The sequence below is a fragment of the Salmo trutta genome, chromosome 28 (genome assembly GCF_901001165.1).
Source record: "Salmo trutta chromosome 28, fSalTru1.1, whole genome shotgun sequence".
Lineage (NCBI taxonomy): Eukaryota > Metazoa > Chordata > Actinopteri > Salmoniformes > Salmonidae > Salmo > Salmo trutta.
In genome coordinates this window covers 5482695-5506427 of record NC_042984.1, presented here as the reverse complement: position 1 = coordinate 5506427, position 23733 = coordinate 5482695, and the positions used below count along the sequence as shown (strand labels likewise).

Genomic DNA, 23733 nt, shown 5'->3' with positions numbered 1-23733 from the left:
GTAAACGTCCGACTTCAATTGTACTTACATACACACATGCACACTTATTGACTCACACACAGGCTCATTCGTTTTTAGTTCCTTAGCACTCTCTATCATCAGATTCTCTACCAGGTGAATATGTATGAAAGCCTGATTGGGAAATTACAATAGTATGTTATGATGTATTGATGGGTTGATGGATTGATGGATTGATGGATGGGTGGATGGGTGGATGGATTGATTGATGGATTGATGCATTGATGGATTGATTGATGGATGGATTGATTGATGGATGGATTGATTGATGGATTGATTGATTGATGGATTGATTGATTGATGGATGGATTGATTGATGGATGGATTGATGGATTGATGGATGGATTGGTGGATGGATTGGTGGATGGATTGCTGGATGGATTGCTGGATGGATTGCTGGATGGATTGCTGGATGGATGGATGGATTGATGGATTGATTGTCATCAGAAGATTGAGGAGTCTCCTATGAAGACTGCCAAACGCCAGAGAGAGAAGGGAGGAGCCTCAGACACAGAGGACACAGACAACAACAGGACAAGCACCAAAAAATCCAAGACCCAGGTGACTTTACTAGTACATCTCATACCAGTATCTGTTGGGTAGCTGTGTGTGTTGAGGAATAGTGTCTAATGTCTGGAATACAGTGGCTTGCGAAAGTATTCAACCCCCTTGGCATTTTTCCTATTTTGTTGCCTTACAACCTGGAATTAAAATAGTTTTTTGGGGGGGTTTTGTGTCATTTGATTTACACAACATTCCTATCACTTTGAAAAACAAACAAGAAATGTAACAAAAAAACAGAAAACTTGAGCGTGCATAACTATTCACCCCCCGAAGTCAATACTTTGTAGAGTCACCTTTTGCAGCAATTACAGCTGCAAGTCTCTTGGGGTATGTCTCTATAAGCGTGGCACATCTAGCCACTGGGATCTTTGCACATTCTTAAAGGCAAAACTGCTCCAGCTCCTTCAAGTTGGATGGGTTCCGCTGGTGTACAGCAATCTTTAAGTCATACCACAGATTCTCAATTGGATTGAGGTCTGGGCTTTGACTAGGCCATTCCAAGACATTTAAATGTTTCCCCTTAAACCACTCGAGTGTTACTTCAGCAGTATGCTTAGGTTCATTGTCCTGCTGGAAGGTGAATCTCCATCCCAGTCTCAAATCTCAAGACTGAAACAGGTTTCCCTCAAGAATTTCCCTGTATTTAGCGCCATCCATCATTCCTTAAATTTTGACCAGTTTCCCAGTCCCTACCGATGGAAAAACATCTCCACATTATGATGCTGCCACCACCATGCTTCACTGTGGGATGGTGTTCTCGGGGTGATGGGAGGTGTTGGGTTTGCGCCAGACATAGCGTTTTCCTTGATGGCCAAAAAGCTCAATTTTAGTCTCATCTGACCAGAGTACCTTCTTTCATATGTTTGTATTCTGGAATAGTGTCTAATGTCTGGGGTTGGGCTGTATTCTGGAATAGTGTAATGTCTGGGGTTCGGCTGTATTCTGGAATAGTGTCTAATGTCTGGGATTGGGCTGTATTCTGGAATAGTGTCTAATGTCTGGGGTTGGTCTGTATTCTGGAATAGTGTCTAATGTCTGGTCTGTATTCTGGAATAGTGTCTAATGTCTGGGGTTGGTCTGTATTCTGGAATAGTGTCTAATGTCTGGGCTTGGGCTGTATTCTGGAATAGTGTCTAATGTCTGGGCTTGGGCTGTATTCTGGAATAGTGTCTAATGTCTGGGGTTGGTCTGTTTCTGGAATAGTGTCTAATGTCTGGGCTTGGGCTGTATTCTGGAATAGTGTCTGGGCTTGGGCTGTATTCTGGAATAGTGTCTAATGTCTGGGGTTGGGCTGTATTCTGGAATAGTGTCTAATGTCTGGGGTTGGGCTGTATTCTGGAATAGTGTCTAATGTCTGGGTTGGGCTGTATTCTGGAATAGTGTCTAATGTCTGGGGTTGGGCTGTATTCTGGAATAGTGTCTAATGTCTGGGCTTGGGCTGTATTCTGGAATAGTGTCTAATGTCTGGGCTGTATTCTGGAATAGTGTCTAATGTCTGGGCTGTATTCTGGAATAGTGTCTAATGTCTGGGCTTGGGCTGTATTCTGGAATAGTGTCTAATGTCTGGGCTTGGGCTGTATTCTGGAATAGTGTCTAATGTCTGGGGTTGGGCTGTATTCTGGAATAGTGTCTAATGTCTGGGGTTGGGCTGTATTCTGGAATAGTGTCTGGGGTTGGGCTGTATTCTGGAATAGTGTCTAATGTCTGGGCTGTATTCTGGAATAGTGTCTAATGTCTGGGGTTGGGCTGTATTCTGGAATAGTGTCTGGGGTTGGGCTGCAGTATTGAAATGACTAAAAGGCCAGAGCTTGTATGTACGCTTTAGATACGGGCCCTATATGTTATTACAGGGCCTATACCAAGCCTATTTGTTCTCTTCCTGGACATTTATTCTCCCAAGTGTAAGGAGATGTGATCATGATGACAACCACTGTGGTATGGAATTCACTGCTCTCTTCCCTGTTCCACAGGAGCTGGGTCGGTCCGACTCGCCGTCTGAATGCGAGGGAGAGGGCGAAGGCGAGAGCTCCGACGGGCGTAGCGTCAACGAGGAGTGTAGCAGTGACGCTAAAGACATTGACCAGGACAACCGCAGCTCCTCGCCCTCCATCCCCAGCCCCCGAGACGGGGAGAGTGACTCGGACTCCTCCGCCCAGCAACAGCTGCTCCTACTGCAGAGACAAGAGAGGGAGAGGGTGAGAGAGGGGCAGTCGCAGCACCCTCTGGTTATCCAGTCCTGTCAGCCAGGGACCTCCGGTGGTCGCTCCACCACTCCTCCATTACCTTCCACGTCCTCCTCAGCCCCCTCATTGGTCCTCCAGGTCCCACCCTCCTCCACACCCCCCACTTCTCTTTTACCGCCTCCCATGCCCCAACAGGCCGGCCCCCTCTCTCTTATCCAATCAGGGGCGTCGATCCACCCCCAGAGGCGGCCCTCGCCATCGCCTCATTCTCCGCAGCAGGGGATGTCTCAGGTTCCGCCCCCAGGACTGCCAGGCTCCACGCAGTCGCTACCGAGCACGTTCCACGGCCCGCTGCCCCACCCATCATCCATGCCCCACCCACTCCAAACTGGCCCCTCTCACCTGCCCCACCCCCACTCCCTGCCCCCTCAAAGCTTCCCATTGGGCCCCCAGTCTCAGGTCCCGCCCTCCCCGCTCCCTCTCAGTCAATCGCAGCAGCCGTCTCACAGGGCCCACACGCCGCCCAGCCAATCATCGTCGTCCCAGGGTGGCTCGTCCAATCAGCCGCCCCGCGAGCAGCCCCTACCCCCCGCCCCTTCCATGTCCATGCCCCACATCAAGCCCCCTCCCACCACCCCCATCCCCCACATGCCCAACCGCGACCCTCAGTCTCACAAACACGGGCCTCCACACCTCTCGGCGCCCCCTTTCCCCCAGATGCCCTCCAACCTGCCCCCTCCGCCCGCCCTCAAGCCCCTCTCCTCCCTGTCCACCCACCACCCTCCCCCTGCCCACCCTCCTCCCCTCCAGCTCATGCCCCAGGGCCCAGGCCAGCAGCTCCAGCCTCCACCAGCCCAGCCCCCTGTCCTCACCCAGTCTCAGAATCTCCCCCTTTCAGAGAGAGAGAGAGGCAGTCAGCACCACCCTCCTCCTCCTCTACCCCCATCCGGACCGTCACCATCCTCCCACCCCAACACATCCCAACAGTCCCCGTTCCCTCCTCACCCCTTCGCCCCTGTCCTGCCCCTCTCCTCCTCTGGCTGTCCTCCCTCCTCCTCCTCCTCATCCTCCTCTCTACCGCCAGGCCTCCAGCCCCCCTCTTCCTCCATCTCGATGCCCCTCCCAGCCTCCGTCGGCTCCGCCTGCCCAGGTCCCGCCCTCCCACCTGTACACATCAAGGAGGAACCTCTCGACGAATCAGAGGAGCCCGAGAGCCCTCCGCCCCCTCCGCGGAGCCCCTCCCCCGAGCCTACCATCGTCAACACGCCCAGCCATGCCAGCCAATCAGCACGGTATGACCGCACCCACACACTATCAGAACACACACACACACACACACACACACACACACAGTCAGAACACACACACACACTGTCTATTTGAATGTGACGACCTGTTGTGCTTCAGTGGCTTTGTCTGTTAGAGGTAGACAGGATCTGTTAATGGAGGTAGACAGGATCTGTTAATGGAGAGGATCTGTTAATGGAGGTAGACAGGATCTGTTAATGGAGGTAGGCAGGATCTGTTAATGGAGAGGATCTGTTAATGGAGGTAGGCAGGATCTGTTAATGGAGAGGATCTGTTAATGGATGTAGGTAGGATCTGTTAATGGAGGTAGGTAGGATCTGTTAATGGGGGTAGGCAGGATCTGTTAATGGGGGTAGGCAGGATCTGTTAATGGGGGTAGGCAGGATCTGTTAATGGGGGTAGGCAGGATCTGTTAATGGAGGTAGGCAGGATCTGTTAATGGAGGTAGACAGGATCTGTTAATGGAGAGGATCTGTTAATGGAGGTAGGCAGGATCTGTTAATGGAGAGGATCTGTTAATGGAGGTAGGTAGGATATGTTAATGGAGGTAGGTAGGATCTGTTAATGGGGGTAGGCAGGATCTGTTAATGGGGGTAGGCAGGATCTGTTAATGGGGGTAGGCAGGATCTGTTAATGGGGGTAGGCAGGATCTGTTAATGGGGGTAGGCAGGATCTGTTAATGGAGGTAGGCAGGATCTGTTAATGGAGGTAGACAGGATCTGTTAATGGAGAGGATCTGTTAATGGAGGTAGGCAGGATCTGTTAATGGAGGTAGACAGGATCTGTTAATGGAGGTAGACAGGATCTGTTAATGGAGGTAGACAGGATCTGTTAATGGAGGTAGACAGGATCTGTTAATGGAGGTAGGCAGGATCTGTTAATGGAGGTAGGCAGGATCTGTTAATGGAGAGGATCTGCTAATGGAGGTAGGCAGGATCTGTTAATGGAGGTAGGCAGGATCTGTTAATGGAGAGGATCTGTTAATGGAGGTAGGCAGAATCTGTTAATGGAGGTAGGCAGGATCTGTTAATGGAGGTAGGCAGGATCTGTTAATGGAGGTAAGCAGAATCTGTTAATGGAGGTAGGCAGAATCTGTTAATGGAGGTAGGCAGGATCTGTTAATGGAGGTAAGCAGGATCTGTTAATGGAGGTAGGCAGGATATTCATATAATTAATTAAAATGGCTTGATTTGTATGGAATGTTCAATAGAAACAAAGTTTTAAAAATCCGACGCGTTTCGGCTGCATGGCCTTCGTTAGGGAGTACAAAGAAATAATACAATGTCCTCTTTTGAACAGCTTTTCCAATTAGCCCTAATTTGAAGAGGGAGTGGTTACAAAATGGATTGGACACACCTAGTAAGCAATACTATACACATTAAAAAGTTAAATACTGTAGCTATGTTATCATAAAAATACAACTCCAAGCTAGAAGTATCAGAAACACAACACAAGTATGCCATACGGGTAGGCAATGAAGACTACCCCATGGCAAGGCACTACAAGTCCTTACTCCATGGCAACCCTGCCTCCCTACAAGCTATGGGTATTGATCATGTTCCGGCCTCTGTTAGAAAAGGGGACCGTCTTAAACAGTTAAACCAAAGGGAACGTTTTTGGATTTACAAACTACAGGCCACTAAATACCCTGGTTTAAATGAAGATATGGATTTCTCACCCTTCCTGTAGGGTTGTTGATAGGTCCATTTGCTGTCATCTAGTGGACATTTTTGCTCTGTTTCCCTCAGCTATGTTTAGACTGTTGTTGTTCATGTTTGGCTGTGTTCTAGTGTACTATGGAATATATTGCTTTCTTATTCTTCACACTTCTCCCAGTCATATTTAAGGTTAGAACTACCTTTCTAAGTGTTTCTGATACTTCTAGCTTGGAGTTGTATTTTTATGATAACATAGCTACAGTATTTAACTTTTTAATGTGTATAGTATTGCTTACTAGGTGTGTCCAATCCATTTTGTAACCACTCCCTCTTCAAATTAGGGCTAATTGGAAAAGCTGTTCAAAAGAGAACATTGTATTATTTCTTTGTATTCCCTGACGAAGGCCATGCAGCCGAAACGCGTCGGATATTTAAAACTTTGTTTCTATTGAACATTCCATACAAATCAAGGCATTTGAATTAATTATATGGAGTGCCTTGGTCCTCCTTTCTTTTACATCCCATGTCTGTTAGAGGTAGTTAGGATCTTTGTTTCTAATCAGATAATAAACTACATCCCATGTCTGTTGAAGATGCTTGCCATTTTGATGTATTTAGCACATTTTCTATGCTAATGTATTTTTATCATTCATGATTTACAGATTTTAAGACAAGGTGTTCAAGTAGAATGTTAATGACTCATAAATACAAGTCGTATGAGTCTTTTGAGAACTGTGATGTTAGCCATCTGTGAATCCTGTAATATTGCATGTGTATGTCCATTAAGTATTGTTAGCCAAACTCTACATCCTTACTATATATTAATGTGTATTTCCTTGAAGTATCGTTAGCCAAACAGTGCTTCCTTACTATATATTAATGTGTATTCTCTTGAAGTATCGTTAGCCAAACAGTGCTTCCTTACTATATATTAATGTGTATTTCCTTGAAGTATCGTTAGCCAAACAGTGCTTCCTTACTATATATTAATGTGTATTTCCTTGAAGTATCGTTAGCCAAACAGTGCTTCCTTACTATATATTAATGTGTATTCTCTTGAAGTATCGTTAGCCAAACAGTGCTTCCTTACTATATATTAATGTGTATTTCCTTGAAGTATCGTTAGCCAAACAGTGCTTCCTTACTATATATTAATGTGTATTTCCTTGAAGTATCGTTAGCCAAACAGTGCTTCCTTACTATATATTAATGTGTATTTCCTTGAAGTATCGTTAGCCAAACAGTGCTTCCTTACTATATATTAATGTGTATTTCCTTGAAGTATCGTTAGACAAACAGTGCTTCCTTACTATATATTAATGTGTATTTCCTTGAAGTATCGTTAGCCAAACAGTGCTTCCTTACTATATATTAATGTGTATTCTCTTGAAGTATCGTTAGCCAAACAGTGCTTCCTTACTATATATTAATGTGTATTTCCTTGAAGTATCGTTAGCCAAACAGTGCTTCCTTACTATATATGAATGTTGTTTTTCCATTGTGTCCCCCTAGGTTCCACAAGCACCTGGACCGTGGGTACAACACGTGTGCTAGAACAGACTTCTACTTTACTCCTCTGGCTGCTTCTAAACTGGCCAAGAAGAGGGAAGAAGCACTGGAACGGGTCAAGAGAGAGGCCGAGCAGAAAGCCCGGGAGGAGAAGGAGAGGGAGAAGGAACGAGAGAGGGAACGTGAAAGAGAGAAGGAACAGGAGAGAGCTGCGGTGAGGGATTTGGTGTATTTTGTCTCTTAACTTCACACTGGGAATTGAAACCACATTTTGTTCTAAAACCTCCTATATGTTTCTCATTCGCACTAGAGTATTTGTGACCGACCAGCTAGATTAGGTCTTATGTAGCAACATTTGAAATAGTGTTTTTAACATTGGATAAAAGTACAGACTCAGAGCTAGAAAATTGAGTATCATACACTACAGTTGAGGAACAATGGGAAAGTAATTCTGCTTTGAAAGATGATAAAGTTGTAACCTCACTTTTGAGAAAGTGACCCTTGAATGTTTTGGCACCTACTGGAGAGCTCTTTGTCTACACTCATTCAGCATCGTTCACACCCTCAGCTTTAGCCCCACCCATCTCTTTAAGGATTCACATATGAGGCCATGTACTAAAGAAACCAAAGATTTCAAGACTAAAGGCTGGTTTATACTATCGGTGTGTTCATCAATTTAGTCTGGAGTGCCAGAGTTTGCTCTGGGCGTTAGTAAATTCAGAACAATTCGCTCTCGAAGCGCTCAGAGTGCACACTGGACGCTCTGGCCGAGGAGTAGGGTTAATCCCGAGTGTTCTGTCCTAAAAACAGCAGTCAATCACCCAAGCTAACTGGCTAACGTTGGCTAGCTTGCTAGCTACTTCCAGAAACAAATGAGAGAACAGGTCACTCTGATCATTTTACTCTCCCTAGCAGAGCTGGTTAGGCTGTTTTCATGTTATCCAGAATGTTGGTGACTGCAACTGTGCTGCTGGCAACAACTGAATTACGCTTTTTTGCCAACGTTTACTGACACCGGCCATCTTCAACGGGTGTTGAGCGTTCGTACATTTGTCAGTTATTCTGCGCTCTGGCACACAGACGAGAGTGCTCTGAAGTCAGAGTAGATAACCAGAGCAAATGTACCTGCTGCGTCTATCGACAGTTGTCGCAGTGACATCATAAACATTCTATTGAAATAGTTACTTGCATAGTGAAGTCTTTTGTCTAGACATGTAGCTAGCAGCTGGCTAGCTAGCTAAACAATGAACCATAATCCCAACTCATAACGTTACTACCCTGCATGAATATGCAGGTAGCTAACCAACCAGGTTTAATGTTAGCTAGCTAACAAGGCTATAACTAGCAATGCAAATTACTCTGATATATGAATAATATTACTACACAGATCATACATGTAACATTAGCTAGCTAACAGTACACTTTAACTTGAAATTAAAATGACTTTCTGACAAAATTAGAAACGTGCAATATCTGAAAATGTAGCTAGCTAGACTATCTTACCTGTATACATGGATGGATGCTTCTCCCTCTCTGTCACAGATGCCATGTTTGCCCTTAGTTTGAAGATGTAATCCGGAGACAGCTGTTTTATACAACAGACTTCTGTGTCTTCTCTTTTTGACTCCATCTGCATATTTGCAATCAAACGCCTGAATTTTCTCCATCTCCTTAGGTTTCATACTCTAATTCCACTGATTTCTAAACTTGATCCTCCAGAAAGTGGAGAGCAACACTGATGCAGTTCTACTACGTGATGTCTTTATTAAAAACTGCGTTAGAAAGGATTCCCTACACATACTGACCAGCTCATATTATTGACAGAAGCATGCTACATGGCAGACCAATCAGATCTCATCTCTCGGCATGTCCAGCCCACTCATTATCTCAGCCAATCATGACTAGCAGGAAGGGTTTCCCCCTTTTTCCATGGCTAAACCATCTAGGCTCCTAATTTAACAGTTTTATTCGTATTTACAGATGGCATACAAGTTTGTTATTAAGGCACATGAAAGTTCACATGTTCCAGAAGGCATTTCTGCCAAAAAAATGCATTTTGATGAAATAAAAAGTTTTACGTTCAAACGGCGCTCCTGTGAAGTAGTGACGCGCGATATACATCCAGTTTCCTGAAACCAGTCACATTTGTCTAACCTTTTCCTTACAAACTGTTCCAACCTCCTTAGAGCCTGTTGCAACCTATTACATTATAACCTGTTACAACCTATTATGACCTCCTTATAACCTGTTCCAAGCTTACAACATATTGTAACCTCCTTATAATGTTTTACAAGCTATTATAACCACCTTACAACCTGTTACAACCTCCTCATAACCTGTTACAACCTATTATAGCCTGTTACAACCACCTTACAACCTATTATAGCCTGTTACAACCACCTTACAACCTATTATAGCCTGTTACAACCACCTTACAACCTATTATAGCCTGTTACAACCACCTTACAACCTATTATAGCCTGTTACAACCACCTTACAACCTATTATAGCCTGTTACAACCACCTTACAACCTATTATAGCCTGTTACAACCACCTTACAACCTATACCCGTCTTACACGTTATACCCTCTTTATAACATGTAATTACCTCCCAGTGTGTAACCTCTGTACATATTTATTTGTTCCAGAAAGCCTCCAGTTCGTGTCACGACGGCCGTATGGGTGACCCCCAGATGGGTGGCCCCGCCCACATGCGTCCTCCCTTCGACGGCCCCCCTACCTCCATCGCTGCAGTGCCCCCTTACATCGGCCCTGACACGCCCGCCCTGCGCACCCTCAGCGAGTACGCCCGCCCCCACGTTATGTCCCCGACCAATAGGAACCACCCCTTCTTCGTCTCCCTCAACCCCAACGACCCCCTGATGGCCTATCACATGCCCGGCCTCTACAACGCTGACCCGGGTATGAGGGAGCGCGAGCTGCGAGAGCGGGAGATGAGGGAGAGAGAGATGAGGGAGAGGGAGCTGAGAGAGAGGATGAAGCCTGGGTTCGAACACAAACCCCCAGAGCTAGAAGGCATGCACCCTTCGGCTAACCCCATGGAGCACTTCGCCCGACACGGGGCCATCTCCTTACCATCCATGGCGGGGCCGCACCCCTTCGCCTCCTTCCACCCAGGTCTCAACCCCCTGGAGAGAGAGCGTTTGGCGTTGGCCGCGGGACCCCAGCTCAGACCAGACATGAGCTATCCGGAGCGGCTGGCGGCGGAGAGGCTGCACGCCGAGAGGATGGCGGCGGTGGCCAACGACCCTATCGCCAGGCTTCAGATGTTCAACATCACACCTCATCACCACCAGCACTCCCACATCCACTCACACCTGCACCTTCACCAGCAGGACTCCCTGCACCAAGGTGACACACTTGGCCATACAGAAACATTTATTACTAGATTAAGATCAAGTTTAAGTTTATTTACCACCTTCTTGTGAAGCATTTATATCACAACTTCAGCATCACCTCATTTCTGATTTAAAACAAACCTGTAAGCAAATATGGCAATATATATACCCATAGACTGGATAGTTACTACTATCTGGGTGTCAGGTTACTGCTACTATCTGGGTGTCAGGTTACTGCTGCTATCTGGGTGTCAGGTTACTGCTACTATCTGGGTGTCAGGTTACTGCTGCTATCTGGGTGTCAGGTTACTGCTACTATCTGGGTGTCAGGTTACTACTACTATCTGGGTGTCAGGTTACTGCTGCTATCTGGGTGTCAGGTTACTGCTGCTATCTGGGTGTCAGGTTACTGCTGCTATCTGGGTGTCAGGTTACTGCTACTATCTGGGTGTCAGGTTACTGCTGCTATCTGGGTGTCAGGTTACTGCTGCTATCTGGGTGTCAGGTTACTGCTACTATCTGGGTGTCAGGTTACTACTATATGGGTGTCAGGTTACTGCTGCTATATGGGTGTCAGGTTACTGCTGCTATCTGGGTGTCAGGTTACTACTATCTGGGTGTCAGGTTACTGCTACTATATGGGTGTCAGGTTACTGCTACTATCTGGGTGTCAGGTTACTACTACTATATGGGTGTCAGGTTACTGCTGCTATCTGGGTGTCAGGTTACTGCTACTATCTGGGTGTCAGGTTACTACTACTATATGGGTGTCAGGTTACTGCTGCTATCTGGGTGTCAGGTTACTACTATCTGGGTGTCAGGTTACTGCTACTATATGGGTGTCAGGTTACTGCTACTATCTGGGTGTCAGGTTACTGCTACTATCTGGGTGTCAGGTTACTGCTACTATATGGGTGTCAGGTTACTGCTGCTATCTGGGTGTCAGGTTACTGCTACTATCTGGGTGTCAGGTTACTACTACTATATGGGTGTCAGGTTACTGCTGCTATCTGGGTGTCAGGTTACTACTATCTGGGTGTCAGGTTACTGCTACTATATGGGTGTCAGGTTACTGCTACTATCTGGGTGTCAGGTTACTGCTACTATCTGGGTGTCAGGTTACTGCTACTATCTGGGTGTCAGGTTACTGCTACTATCTGGGTGTCAGGTTACTACTATCTGGGTGTCAGGTTACTACTATCTGGGTGTCAGGTTACTGCTGCTATCTGGGTGTCAGGTTACTACTACTATCTGGGTGTCAGGTTACTACTACTATCTGGGTGTCAGGTTACTACTACTATCTGGGTGTCAGGTTACTACTACTATCTGGGTGTCAGGTTACTGCTACTATCTGGGTGTCAGGTTACTGCTACTATCTGGGTGTCAGGTTACTGCTGCTATCTGGGTGTCAGGTTACTACTACTATCTGGGTGTCAGGTTACTACTACTATCTGGGTGTCAGGTACTACTACTATCTGGGTGTCAGGTTACTACTACTATCTGGGTGTCAGGTTACTGCTGCTATCTGGGTGTCAGGTTACTACTACTATCTGGGTGTCAGGTTACTACTACTATCTGGGTGCCAGGTTACTGCTACTATCTGGGTGTCAGGTTACTACTACTATCTGGGTGTCAGGTTACTACTATCTGGGTGTCAGGTTACTACTATCTGGGTGTCAGGTTACTACTATCTGGGTGCCAGGTTACTGCTACTATCTGGGTGTCAGGTTACTGCTACTATCAGGGTGTCAGGTTACTACTATCTGGGTGTCAGGTTACTGCTACTATCTGGGTGTCAGGTTACTACTGTGTCATGTAGTCTCTGTATTGTATCATGATAAACTGTATGTATAAGTGTACACTGACCAGGTGGTGTTCTGACTCTGTGCAGGCGGTGGTGAATGTCTTGTGTGCCCTCCAGGTTCGGGGGGGCACCCCCTCGTAGACCCCCTGGCAGGAGGCCCGCATCTCGCCCGCTTTCCCTACCCGCCCGGCGCAATCCCCAACCCCCTCCTGGGACAGAACCCACACGAACATGAGATGCTGCGACACCCCGTCTTCGGTAAGAACAATCTAGAGCATATCAATGTCAGACCTTATTTTCACTGTACTGAGCCGAACCGAGCTGAGCCGTACTGAGCCGAGCCGTACTGAGCCGAGCCGTACTGAGCCGAGCTGAGCCGTGCCGAGCCGTACTGAGCCGAGCTGATCCGAGCCGTGCCGAGCCGTACCGAGCCGAGCCGTTCCGAGTCCAACCAAGCTGTACTGAGCTGGCTCCGTCACACAAATCGTAGTTGTTAGAATAGGGCTGAAAAGGACAATGTCAAAAGAAAATACATTATCTATATAAAAGTATGTGGACACCCCTTCAAACTTTTTCAGCCACACCTGTTGCTGACAGACATATAAAATCGAGCACACAGCCATGCAATCTCCATAGACAAACATTGGCAGTAGAATGGCCTCACTGAAGAGCTCAGTGACTTTCAACGGGCACTGTCATAGGATGCCACCTTTCCAACAAGTCAGTTTGTCAAATTTCTTCCCTGCTAGAGCTGCCTCGGTCAACTGTAAGTGCTGTTATTGTGAAGTGGATACGTCTAGGAGCAACAACGGCTCAGCTGCGAAGTGGTAGGCCATACAAGCTCACCGAACGGGACTGGGGACTGCTGAAGCGTGTAGTGTGTAAAAATAGTCTGTCTGTCGGTTGCAGCACTCACTACTGAGTTCCAAACTCCCTCTGGAAGCAACGTCAGCAAAATAATTGTTTGTCGGGAGCTTCATGAAATGGTCTGAGAAACGCGTTCTCTGGAGTGATGAATCAGCAACGTTCCAACATCTAGTGGAAAGCCTTCCCAGAAGACTGGAGGTCTGTTATAGCAGCAATGTTCCAACATCTAGTGGAAAGCCTTCCCAGAAGACTGGAGGTCTGTTATAGCAGCAATGTTCCAACATCTAGTGGAAAGCCCTCCCAGAAGAGTGGAGGCTGTTATAGCAGCAATGTACCAACATCTAGTGGAAAGCCTTCCCAGAAGAGTGGAGGCTGTTATAGCAGCAATGTACCAACATCTAGTGGAAAGCCTTCCCAGAAGAGTGGAGGCTGTTATAGCAGCAATGTACCAACATCTAGTGGAAAGCCTTCCCAGAAGAGTGGAAGCTGTTATAGCAGCAATGTTCCAACATCTAGTGGAAAGCCTTCCCAGAAGAGTGGAGGCTGTTATAGCAGCAATATTCCAACATCTAGTGGAAAGCCTTCCCAGAAGAGTGGAGGTCTGTTATAGCAGCAATATTCCAACATCTAGTGGAAAGCCTTCCCAGAAGAGTGGAGGCTGTTATAGCAGCAATATTCCAACATCTAGTGGAAAGCCTTCCCAGAAGAGTGGAGGCTGTTATAGCAGCAATGATCCAACATCTAGTGGAAAGCCTTCCCAGAAGAGTGGAGGCTGTTATAGCAGCAATGTTCCAACATCTAGTGGAAAGCCTTCCCAGAAGAGTGGAGGCTGTTATAGCAGCAATGTTCCAACATCTAGTGGAAAGCCTTCCCAGAAGAGAGGAGGCTGTTATAGCAGCAATGTACCAACATCTAGTGGAAAGCCTTCCCAGAAGAGTGGAGGCTGTTATAGCAGCAATGTTCCAACATCTAGTGGAAAGCCTTCCCAGAAGAGTGGAGGCTGTTATAGCAGCAATATTCCAACATCTAGTGGAAAGCCTTCCCAGAAGAGTGGAGGCTGTTATAGCAGCAATATTCCAACATCTAGTGGAAAGCCTTCCCAGAAGAGTGGAGGCTGTTATAGCAGCAATATTCCAACATCTAGTGGAAAGCCTTCCCAGAAGAGTGGAGGCTGTTATAGCAGCAATGTTCCAACATCTAGTGGAAAGCCTTCCCAGAAGAGTGGAGGCTGTTATAGCAGCAATGATCCAACATCTAGTGGAAAGCCTTCCCAGAAGAGTGGAGGCTGTTATAGCAGCAATGTTCCAACATCTAGTGGAAAGCCTTCCCAGAAGAGTGGAGGTCTGTTATAGCAGCAAAAGGGGAGACCAACTCCATATTAATGCCCCTGATTTCAGAATGAGACGTTGGGAAGAGCAGGTGTCCACATACTTTTGGTAATGTGGTATATCCGAGTCAGAACAGTTTAGTCTGGGTCGCCTCTATAGTGTGACAAGGGATTTATCCACCGGTGGCGTCTCTATTGGCAGTCAAGCCCATGGCCTGATCCTGTTGCGTTCCTCTCTCCAGGTACTCCGTACCCCCGGGACCTTCCTCCCCAGATGTCCGCAGCCCACCAGCTCCAGGCCATGCATGCACAGTCTGCAGAGCTGCAGCGGCTAGCTATGGAACAGCAGTGGCTGCATGGACATCATCACATGCACGGTGGTCCACTTCCTGGACAAGAGGACTATTACAGGTCAGAGAGACACACCTACTGAAATCACACACGCTGTAACACACTTAACCACTTACACACACACACACACACACTTCATCATACACGTTGGCATTTCAACACATTCACTACACACTGACAGAAGAGGTAAAGACTGCTCTAGACAGCATCAGTCCTTAGATGGACTTTAAAATAAGAATAATTACATTAAATTAGATTTACAGAACAAATATTAAACATAATATAAAATGGTTAATCTGTGGTTATAAATTCTTGTTGCTAATTTAAAAAGATTTTCATTTGTGTGATTTCTGTAAGATCATGCAGACGTTTCAAGTGATCTCGAGTTCCAGAAATGGACTCCTTTTACAGAAAAACCTGATGGCAAGTGATGTTTTACCTTAAGAAGTTACTCTGCACTTTGCATTTTCAGAGTGTGAAGCCAATAGGGTCTATATATATATATCTAGACTGAATGTAGTCACTGTTGTACATGGGGTTGTGGAGCAAGTCTGTATTAACATTTTAAGTTTCGCATTGGACAAATTATACAGACCATTATCCAAATTTGACATATTACGTTTCTTTGCAATTTTACTGATGTGGTGAATTCTAAAGTTGTTAAATGCATGCTTGTACAAGGATTTCAGCGGCTTTGTTCCAGATTCTCCAGCTTGTCACCAACTTGTAATACAATACCACCTGTGAAAATATCAGTGTGTGGATATCATTTTGGTAGTGGTGCAGGGACATGGATGTATTTCTATACAATCTGTGGTGATGCTGATGTGTGTTTGTTCATTTGTGTTTTTAGCCGGCTGAAGAAGGAAAGCGACAAGCAACTGTAACCGACCAATGGGGACGCAGAGACGCAGGAGGTTGCCTAGGACACAGGAAGTACAGGAACAGGAAGTAGTCAGTCAGAGGAACTCGACCTCCGCTCCTCCAAACATTTCCCGTTACGAAGAACAACAAAAACTAAAAAAAAGAGGAGGATTTTTCTGTTGTCTGTTTTCCTTCCCTGTCCGTGGGCTTTCTTTTTCTTTTGTTGTTGTTGTTAATAACATTGAGAGACTGTTTGGTGTAACTATAGCCTTCTAGTAGTGGCACCGACTTCAAGACTGATTGTGACTTTCCTGCATGAAAACTCCTCTAAAGCTTCCACAACATGTTTGTAGGTAGCACACGTTCACTGTGCTAGTCGATGGAAAGGAAACAAAATAGGAGAAGAGCGTTTCAGACATTATATCCACGGAAAGATTCAAAACAAAGTGCTATTGTTATTTTAATACATTGTTGGAGGTTTTCATAATTTGAACGAAAAGCTGCAGCATGGCATTTTTTTTGAGTCTGTAAATAGTATATATATATACATATAATTATTATTGTTATTATAATTGTTACTAGGTGTGGACTCTGAACCAAGTCATTTATAAACCTCCAATATGTTACTGTGTTCTAAAGCATTATGCCTTGTTTTAACAGGGGGGGCAACAAAGCATTACTAGAACAGCCAAAGGGTTCAGCGAGTGTTCGAGTCCTGTGGTGTGGGGTACCTCAGAGAGCTGTATAGTCCCAGACTCTCACGTACACAAGACTGTCCCATCCACCTCCTTTCATTATACACCTCTTGACAAGCACCATATTGTCAGACAGAATGCCTGAACTTATTGGGTTGAGTTAATGATTTGAGACCCTTGAAGAGGACTGACTATATCTCAGCGTCACTGAGTCATCTGGATCAGCATATCTCCTGTCCTGTCCTGCCCTGCCCTGCCCTGTCCTGTCCTGCCCTGCCCTGTCCTGCCCTGCCCTGCCCTGCCCTGCCCTGTCCTGCCCTGCCCTGCCCTGTAGTGTACAATACCCTGATGCAGACACCATCTATTGCACTCAAAGGAAGACTAGATAGAATCCCTCAGTTACTACTCTCTGGATGTTAGGTTACTACTCTGTGTGGAAGACTAGATCTCTCTCAGTGCTTTTAATTGGTTTTGACACTCTACTCGACATCAGTATTGAGTCAACATAATTAAGAAACATTTCAAGTTTATAGGCAGATTTTTAAACCTGTTTCACATTTTCTTCTACAATGTTTTAAATTGTCTTGGTGTCTTCAAGCTACACTGAGGCCCCAACATGTGTTCTGATCTGACTGTGGGTGAGTAGACTTGTACAAGGGTGCTAGAGGGAACTACGGGTGGTGGTGGTGATGTTAACCCTGGTTTCCTCACTCCTCTATTTGTCCAAGTGTGGCTGCTACAGCAAGACTTCTCTAGCCTGGTATATTTGTGCTGTCTTGACAACTCCTAGGGTACCAGGCTAGTGGTTCTCCTCCATGAGGGGATCCTAATATAATGTGTGCTGTGCTGCCATATTCACTGTGACTAACAGGCCTGGCTACATGGGAGGACGTGGGTCCAGTACTGGTACCAGACTCTATCTAACAGGCCTGGCTACATGGGTCCAGTACTGGTACCAGACACTATCTAACAGGCCTGGCTACATGGGAGGATGTGGGTCCAGTACTGGTACCAGACACTATCTAACAGGCCTGGCTACATTGGAGGACGTGGGTCCAGTACTGGTACCAGACACTATCTAACAGGCCTGGCTACATGGGTCCAGTACTGGTACCAGACACTATCTAACAGGCCTGACTACATGGGTCCAGTACTGGGTCCAGATTCTAGGCAGTGGAGATGTAATGTTGGTGGTCCTATTGCCTCCAGGCTCTCGCTGTTGTCCCCTGCTGGCTGGTCAGCCGTCCCCTCAGCCTGCACAGCTTCTCCTGGCCTCCCCTTCAATGCCGAGGGTGTTGAGTGTACTGTACGCCATGCCATTGACTGTTCTGTTCACCTGACTGTCATACCAGTCTACTGGCTGTTAGCTCTCACCTATCCTATGTTAGCCTATGGTCGAGTTCCTTCTACTCCTCTCTGGTCCGTCCATGTGCTCTGTTTGTCTGGCTGTTCAATGCACATTCACTCATCTCATGTACTCCTCTTCATCTGCTGCCTCCTCTTCTTTCTGACACCCTCCTCCTCCGCTTTCTGATACCCTCCTCCTCTTTCTGACACTCTCCTCTTCTTTCTGACACCCTCCTCCTCTTTCTGACACCCTCCTCCTCTTTCTGACACCAACCTCCTCTTTCTGACACCACCCTCCTCTTTCTGACACCACCCTCCTCCTCTTTCTGACACCACCCTCCTCCTCTTTCTGACACCACCCTCCTCCTCTTTCTGACACCCTCCTCCTCTTTCTGACACCACCCTCCTCTATCTGACACCGTCCTCCTCTTTCTGACACCACCCTCCTTCTCTTCCATCTGACACCCTCCTCTTTCTGACACCGTCCTCCTCCTCTTCCTGCCTGTCTCTCCTCTCCTCCAAACCCTTGGATGTTAGGTGTTGTCAATGGTTTTTCTTCTCATTTCCAAGCAGCAATAGCAGAATGTCTATACATTCTGACCGGCTAAGATTTATATATATAACTGGTATCTTGAAGCATATTGTATATATTAGTAGTCACCATGGGGATGACAACATGACAATGTAAACAAAAAGTAGAAATAATACGATAAAGTGAGTCCTGTGTTCTCTCTCCATTTGAGTATTTTGTAATTTTTTTGAAAAATGTGTGGAATTAAAATAAACGACTAAGTTACACCACAAAACATCTTATTGGTTTTCATTTAGACACTATTTACATTATTCGAAACAGTAGCTGTTGGTAGTGCATGCTGGGAAATGTTATCGTCATTAGTGGACACATGTACACTAAAAATACAATCTGTGGCGGCGTACTTCAACGACGACGGCTGTCAATTTGAGAAGAAGACATTCCTCTACTGCTCCTCCGGGGATAATGTAGCCTGGTGAATCCAGACTGAATGTTACTCCAGAGATAATGTAGCCTGGTGAATCCAGACTGAATGTTACTCCAGAGATAATGTAGCCTGGTGAATCCAGACTGAATGTTACTCCAGAGATAATGTAGCCTGGTGAATCCAGACTGAATGTTACTCCAGAGATAATGTAGCCTGGTGAATCCAGACTGAATGTTACTCCAGAGATAATGTAGCCTGGTGAATCCAAACTGAATGTTACTCCAGAGATAATGTAGCCTGGTGAATCCAAACTGAATGTTACTCCATAGATAATGTAGCCTGGTGAATCCAAACTGAATGTTACTCCAGAGATAATGTAGCCTGGTGAATCCAGACTGAATGTTACTCCAGAGATAATGTAGCCTGGTGAATCCAAACTGAATGTTACTCCAGAGATAATGTAGCCTGGTGAATCCAAACTGAATGTTACTCCCGAGATAATGTAGCCATGTGAATCCAGACTGAATGTTACTCCAGAGATAATGTAACCTGGTGAATCCAAACAATGTTACTCCGGAGATAATGTAGCCTGGTGAATCCAAACAATGTTACTCCGGAGAGAATGTAGCCTGGTGAATCCGAACTGAATGTTACTCCAGAGATAAGGTTGCCTGGTGAATCCAAACTGAATGTTACTCCAGAGATAATGTGTAGCCTGGTGAATCCAGACTGAATGTTACTCCAGAGATAATGTAGCCTGGTGAATCCAAACTGAATGTTACTCCGGAGATAATGTGTAGCCTGGTGAATCCAAACTGAATGTTACTCCAGAGATAATGTAGCATGTGAATCCAGACTGAATGTTACTCCAGAGATAATGTAGCCTGGTGAATCCAAACAATGTTACTCCGGAGATAATGTAGCCTGGTGAATCCAAACAATGTTACTCCGGAGAGAATGTAGGAATCCGAACTGAATGTTACTCCAGAGATAATGTGTAGCCTGGTGAATCCAGACTGAATGTTACTCCAGAGATAATGAAGCCTGGTGAATCCAAACTGAATGTTACTCCGGAGATAATGTAGCCTGGTGAACCCAAACGGAATGTTACTCCGGAGATAATGTAGCCTGGTGAATCCAAACTGAATGTTACTCCGGAGATAATGTAGCCTGGTGAACCCAAACGGAATGTTACTCCAGAGATAATGTAGCCTGGTGAATCCAAACTGAATGTTACTCCGGAGATGATGTAGCCTGGTGAATCCAAACTGAATGTTACTCCAGAGATAATGTAGCCTGGTGAATCCAGACTAAAAGTTATGTTGATGAATATTTTGGAGAAAAAAAATGAAATGGCGTTTAATCTTGATTCACTAGGCTAGAAATGATGACCTGTTCCTTAAAATCCCTCTACTCCCGAGGCTGTCATGATCATGTGAGAACTGCTGCTTTGTCAGGAGGTGATGCCTGTTGTTTAGCTCAGTGGCTCACCTACCCACAAGACACACAAGGAAACAACAGAGAGAGCTCAGAGTGGCAGCCCCGCTGGCTGGTTGAATAAATTATTGAATCTCCTCTTCGATGGAACGACTGTGACACAATGTCAACCCAAATCACATCCTCGCCATAATCTGGTGGTGTACCCCTCTAGCATGGGGGCGCGCACACACACACAGACAAATATGGTCTGAAAACATTATTGGTATGACTTGTAATGTGAAAGGATGCTGTTGTCTGTCTTGTCTAAAAGATCTTGATACAGAGCCTCATCTTCAGTCTTTTCTCTCCCTCTTTCCTCACGCCCCAGCAGTCTGCTGACTGTCACACTGTGTGGCAGCGTGGAGGCTAGTGGCTACATACTGTAAGCTCGTTCAGTTGGAAGTTATCTCTAGTTCTGTCCTACAGCGGGTAGGTCTGACAGGCTGCCCTACGGCTGGGCGTCTAGTCTTAAAGTGCTTTGTTGTCAAAGGATCCTGGTGGAGAAGGAGATTACAGAGGCATGGAAATGTCACTTCAGATTATGCATATTTGACAGGTTCAAGTGACATGTCTTCCCTGTGGCTCAGTTGGTAGAGCATGGTGTTTGCAACGCCAGCATGGTGTGTACAACGCCAGGGTTGTGGGTTCGATTCCCACGGGGGGGCCAGTACAAAAAAAAATGCATGAAATGGAATGTATGCATTCACTACTGTAAGTCGCTCTGGATAAGAGCGTCTGCTAAATGACTAAAATGTAAATTCAGATTATGCATGTTTGACAGGTTCAAGTGACATGTAATTTCAGATTATGCATGTTTGACAGGTTCAAGTGAAATGAGAAGTATAAAATAATGACCCGTTTCTTCTAAATCATGATCTGAAAGGAGAAAATGGTCCTAGATCACCACTGTGAGATGATTTATGAGTCCTGGCCATGATACTAATTTCCTGTTTGTCATCTAAACATGCCTGTTTCGCAATATTTACACAACCGGTCAAAGGTCTTAGAACACCTACTCATTCAAGGGTTTTAATTTATTTTTGACTATTTTTCTACATTGTAGAATAATAATGAAGACGTCAAAACTATGAAATGACACATATGGAATCATGTAGTAACCAAAAAAGTGTTAAACATATCAAAATATGTTTTATATTTGAGTTTCTTGTAAGTAGCCACACTGTCTTGATGACAGTTTTGCACATTCTTGGCATTCTCTCAACCAGCTTAAATGAGGTAGTCACCTGGAATGCATTTAAATTAACAGGTGTGCTTTGTTAAAAGTTATTTTGTGGATATTTTTTCCTTGTTAATGCGACTGAGATAATCAGTTGTGTTGTGACAAGGTGGGGGTATACAGAAGATAGCCCTATTTGGTAAAAGAACAGCTCAAATAAGCAAAGAGAACAGCTCAAATAAGCAAAGAGAAATGACAGTCCATCATTACTTCAAGACATGAAGGTCCGTCAATACAGAAAATGTCAAGAACTTTGAAAGTTTCTTCAAGTGCAGTCGCAAAGATGGCGCCGAAGAACATGGCTGACATTTTACATTCTCCCAACCAATTGTGCTATTTTGTTATTTTTTTGAGGAAACTTATTTTTTAATTTATTGTTTACATAATGTTGCTTATGACCAAAAATAACTGCTGGACATCAGAAAAGCGATTACTCACCGCGGACTGGAAGAAACTTTTTCCTTTAACGAGTCCGATGAGATGGTTCCACTGGAACAGGCCCAGGCCCAGGCCTTCCACTGGAACAGGCCACTGGAACAGGCCCAGGCCCAGGCCTTCCACTGGAACAGGCCACTGGAACAGGCCCAGGCCTTCCACTGGAACAGGCCACTGGAACAGGCCCAGGCCTTCCACTGGAACAGGCCACTGGAACAGGCCCAGGCCCAGGCCTTCCACTGGAACAGGCCACTGGAACAGGCCCAGGCCTTCCACTGGAACAGGCCACTGGAACAGGCCCAGGCCTTTTGCGTGAAGAGAAGCCGGAGAAGCGGATGCAGATTGGGGAACCTTCTGAGAATCCGGAGGCGAGCGAGTAAACAACCAATGCCTTCCATTCTTCTTGCTAACGTGCAATCATTGGAAAATAAAATTGATGGCCTATTAAGATTATCCTACCAACAGGACATTAAAAACTGTAACATCTTATGTTTCACCGAGAAGTGGCTGAACAACGATACGGACAATATAGAGCTAGCGGGATTTTCCATGCCCCGGCAGAACAGAGACGCTACCTCTGGTAAGACGAAGGGTGGGGGTGTGTGTCTTTTTGTCAATAACAGCTGGTGCGTGATGTGTAATATTAAAGAAGTCTTGAGGTATTGCTCACCTGAGGTAGAGTACCTCATGATAAGCTGTAGACCACATTATCTACCAAGAGAGTTCTCATCTGTATTATTCGTAGCCGTTTATTTACCACCACAAAACAAAGCTGGTACTAAGACCGCTCTCAACCAACTCTGAGGCCATGAGCAAAGAAGAAAATGCTCACCCAGAAGCGGCGCTCCTAGTGGCCGGGGACGTTAATGAAGGCTAACTTAAATCAGTTTTACCAAATTTTTACCAACATGTCACGTGCAACCAGGGGAAAGAAATCCTAGACGACCTTTACTCCACACACAGAGATGCATACAAACTCTCTCCCGCCCTCCATTTGGCAAATCTGACCATAATTCTATCCTCCTGATTCCTGCTTACAAGCAAAAACTAAAGCAGGAAGTACCAGTGACTCGCTCAATACGGAAGTGGTCAGATGACACGGATGCTACACTACAGGACTGTTTTGCAGCACAGACTGGAATATGTTCCGGGATTCATCCATTGGCATTGAGGAATACACCACCTCAGTCATCGGCTTCATCAATAAGTGCATCGATGAAGTCGTCCCCACAGTGTCTGTACGTACATATACCCGAAAAAAGCCATGGATTACAGGCAACATCCGCATCGAGCTAAAGGCTAGAGCTGCCGCTTTCAAGGAGCAGGAGACTAATCCGGACGCTTATAAGAAATCCTGCTCTGTCCTCAGACAAACCATCAAACAAGCAAAGCGTCAGTACAGGATTAAGACTGAATCCTACTTCACCAGCTCTGACGCTCGTCGGATGTGGCAGGGCTTGAAAACTATTACGGACTACAAAGGGAAACCCAGACGCGAGCTGCCCAGTGACGCGAGCCTATCAGATGAGCTAAATGCCTTTTATGCTCCCTTCAAGGCAAGCAACACTGAAGCATGCACGAGAGCACCAGCTGTTCTGGATGACTGTGTGATAACGCTCTCGGTAGCCGATGTGAACAAAACCTTTAAACAGGTCAACATTCACAAAGCCGCTGGGCCAGACAGATTACCAGGACGTGTACTCAAAGCATGAGCGGACCAACTGTCAAGTGTCTTCACTGACATTTTCAACCTCTCCCTGACCGAGTC

General features: G+C 45.8%; 2 protein-coding genes across 9 annotated transcripts in view; both read left to right on the top strand.

Annotated features, from left to right (window-relative positions):
• The window catches only part of rerea (arginine-glutamic acid dipeptide (RE) repeats a), a 99164-nt gene extending 80503 nt beyond the window's left edge, over window positions 1–18661 (top strand). For 3 of the 6 annotated variants that reach the window (XM_029718366.1, XM_029718370.1, XM_029718371.1), the window contains 7 exons: window positions 466–579; window positions 2553–4057; window positions 7244–7454; window positions 9890–10613; window positions 12492–12662; window positions 14841–15009; window positions 15803–18661. In XM_029718366.1, the coding sequence (XP_029574226.1) occupies window positions 466–579; window positions 2553–4057; window positions 7244–7454; window positions 9890–10613; window positions 12492–12662; window positions 14841–15009; window positions 15803–15836 (2928 nt within the window). In that variant the 3' untranslated portion in view covers window positions 15837–18661. Of the gene's footprint in view, window positions 1–465; window positions 580–2552; window positions 4058–7243; window positions 7455–9889; window positions 10614–12491; window positions 12663–14840; window positions 15010–15306; window positions 15373–15802 lie in introns of all 6 variants that reach the window. The other 3 variants (XM_029718369.1, XM_029718368.1, XM_029718367.1) reach the window with 3 other exon arrangements.
• LOC115165308 (uncharacterized) lies at window positions 10669–12480 on the top strand. Of its 3 annotated transcripts, none has more exons than XM_029718373.1 (2): window positions 10669–11349; window positions 11447–12480. In XM_029718373.1, exons 1-2 carry the CDS (start codon window positions 11142–11144, stop codon window positions 12436–12438), a joined length of 1200 nt encoding a protein of 399 aa, XP_029574233.1. In that variant the 5' UTR covers window positions 10669–11141; the 3' UTR covers window positions 12439–12480. The 3 variants fall into 3 exon arrangements, with proteins under 3 accessions (XP_029574233.1, XP_029574232.1, XP_029574234.1); XM_029718372.1 differs by having other exon boundaries at window positions 10669–11743; window positions 11838–12480; XM_029718374.1 differs by having other exon boundaries at window positions 10735–10805; window positions 10856–12480.
• Window positions 18662–23733: the final 5072 nt, after the last annotated feature.

Bases quoted from the DNA above. Each gene is read 5' to 3' on its own strand.
- LOC115165308 (XM_029718372.1), top strand. From the start codon at position 10,754: ATGGCAATATATATACCCATAGACTGGATAGTTACTACTATCTGGGTG. The intron at 11,744-11,837 runs GTTACTGCTACT...TCTGGGTGTCAG, and splicing joins TGCTACTATCTGGGTGTCAG to GTTACTACTACTATCTGGGT.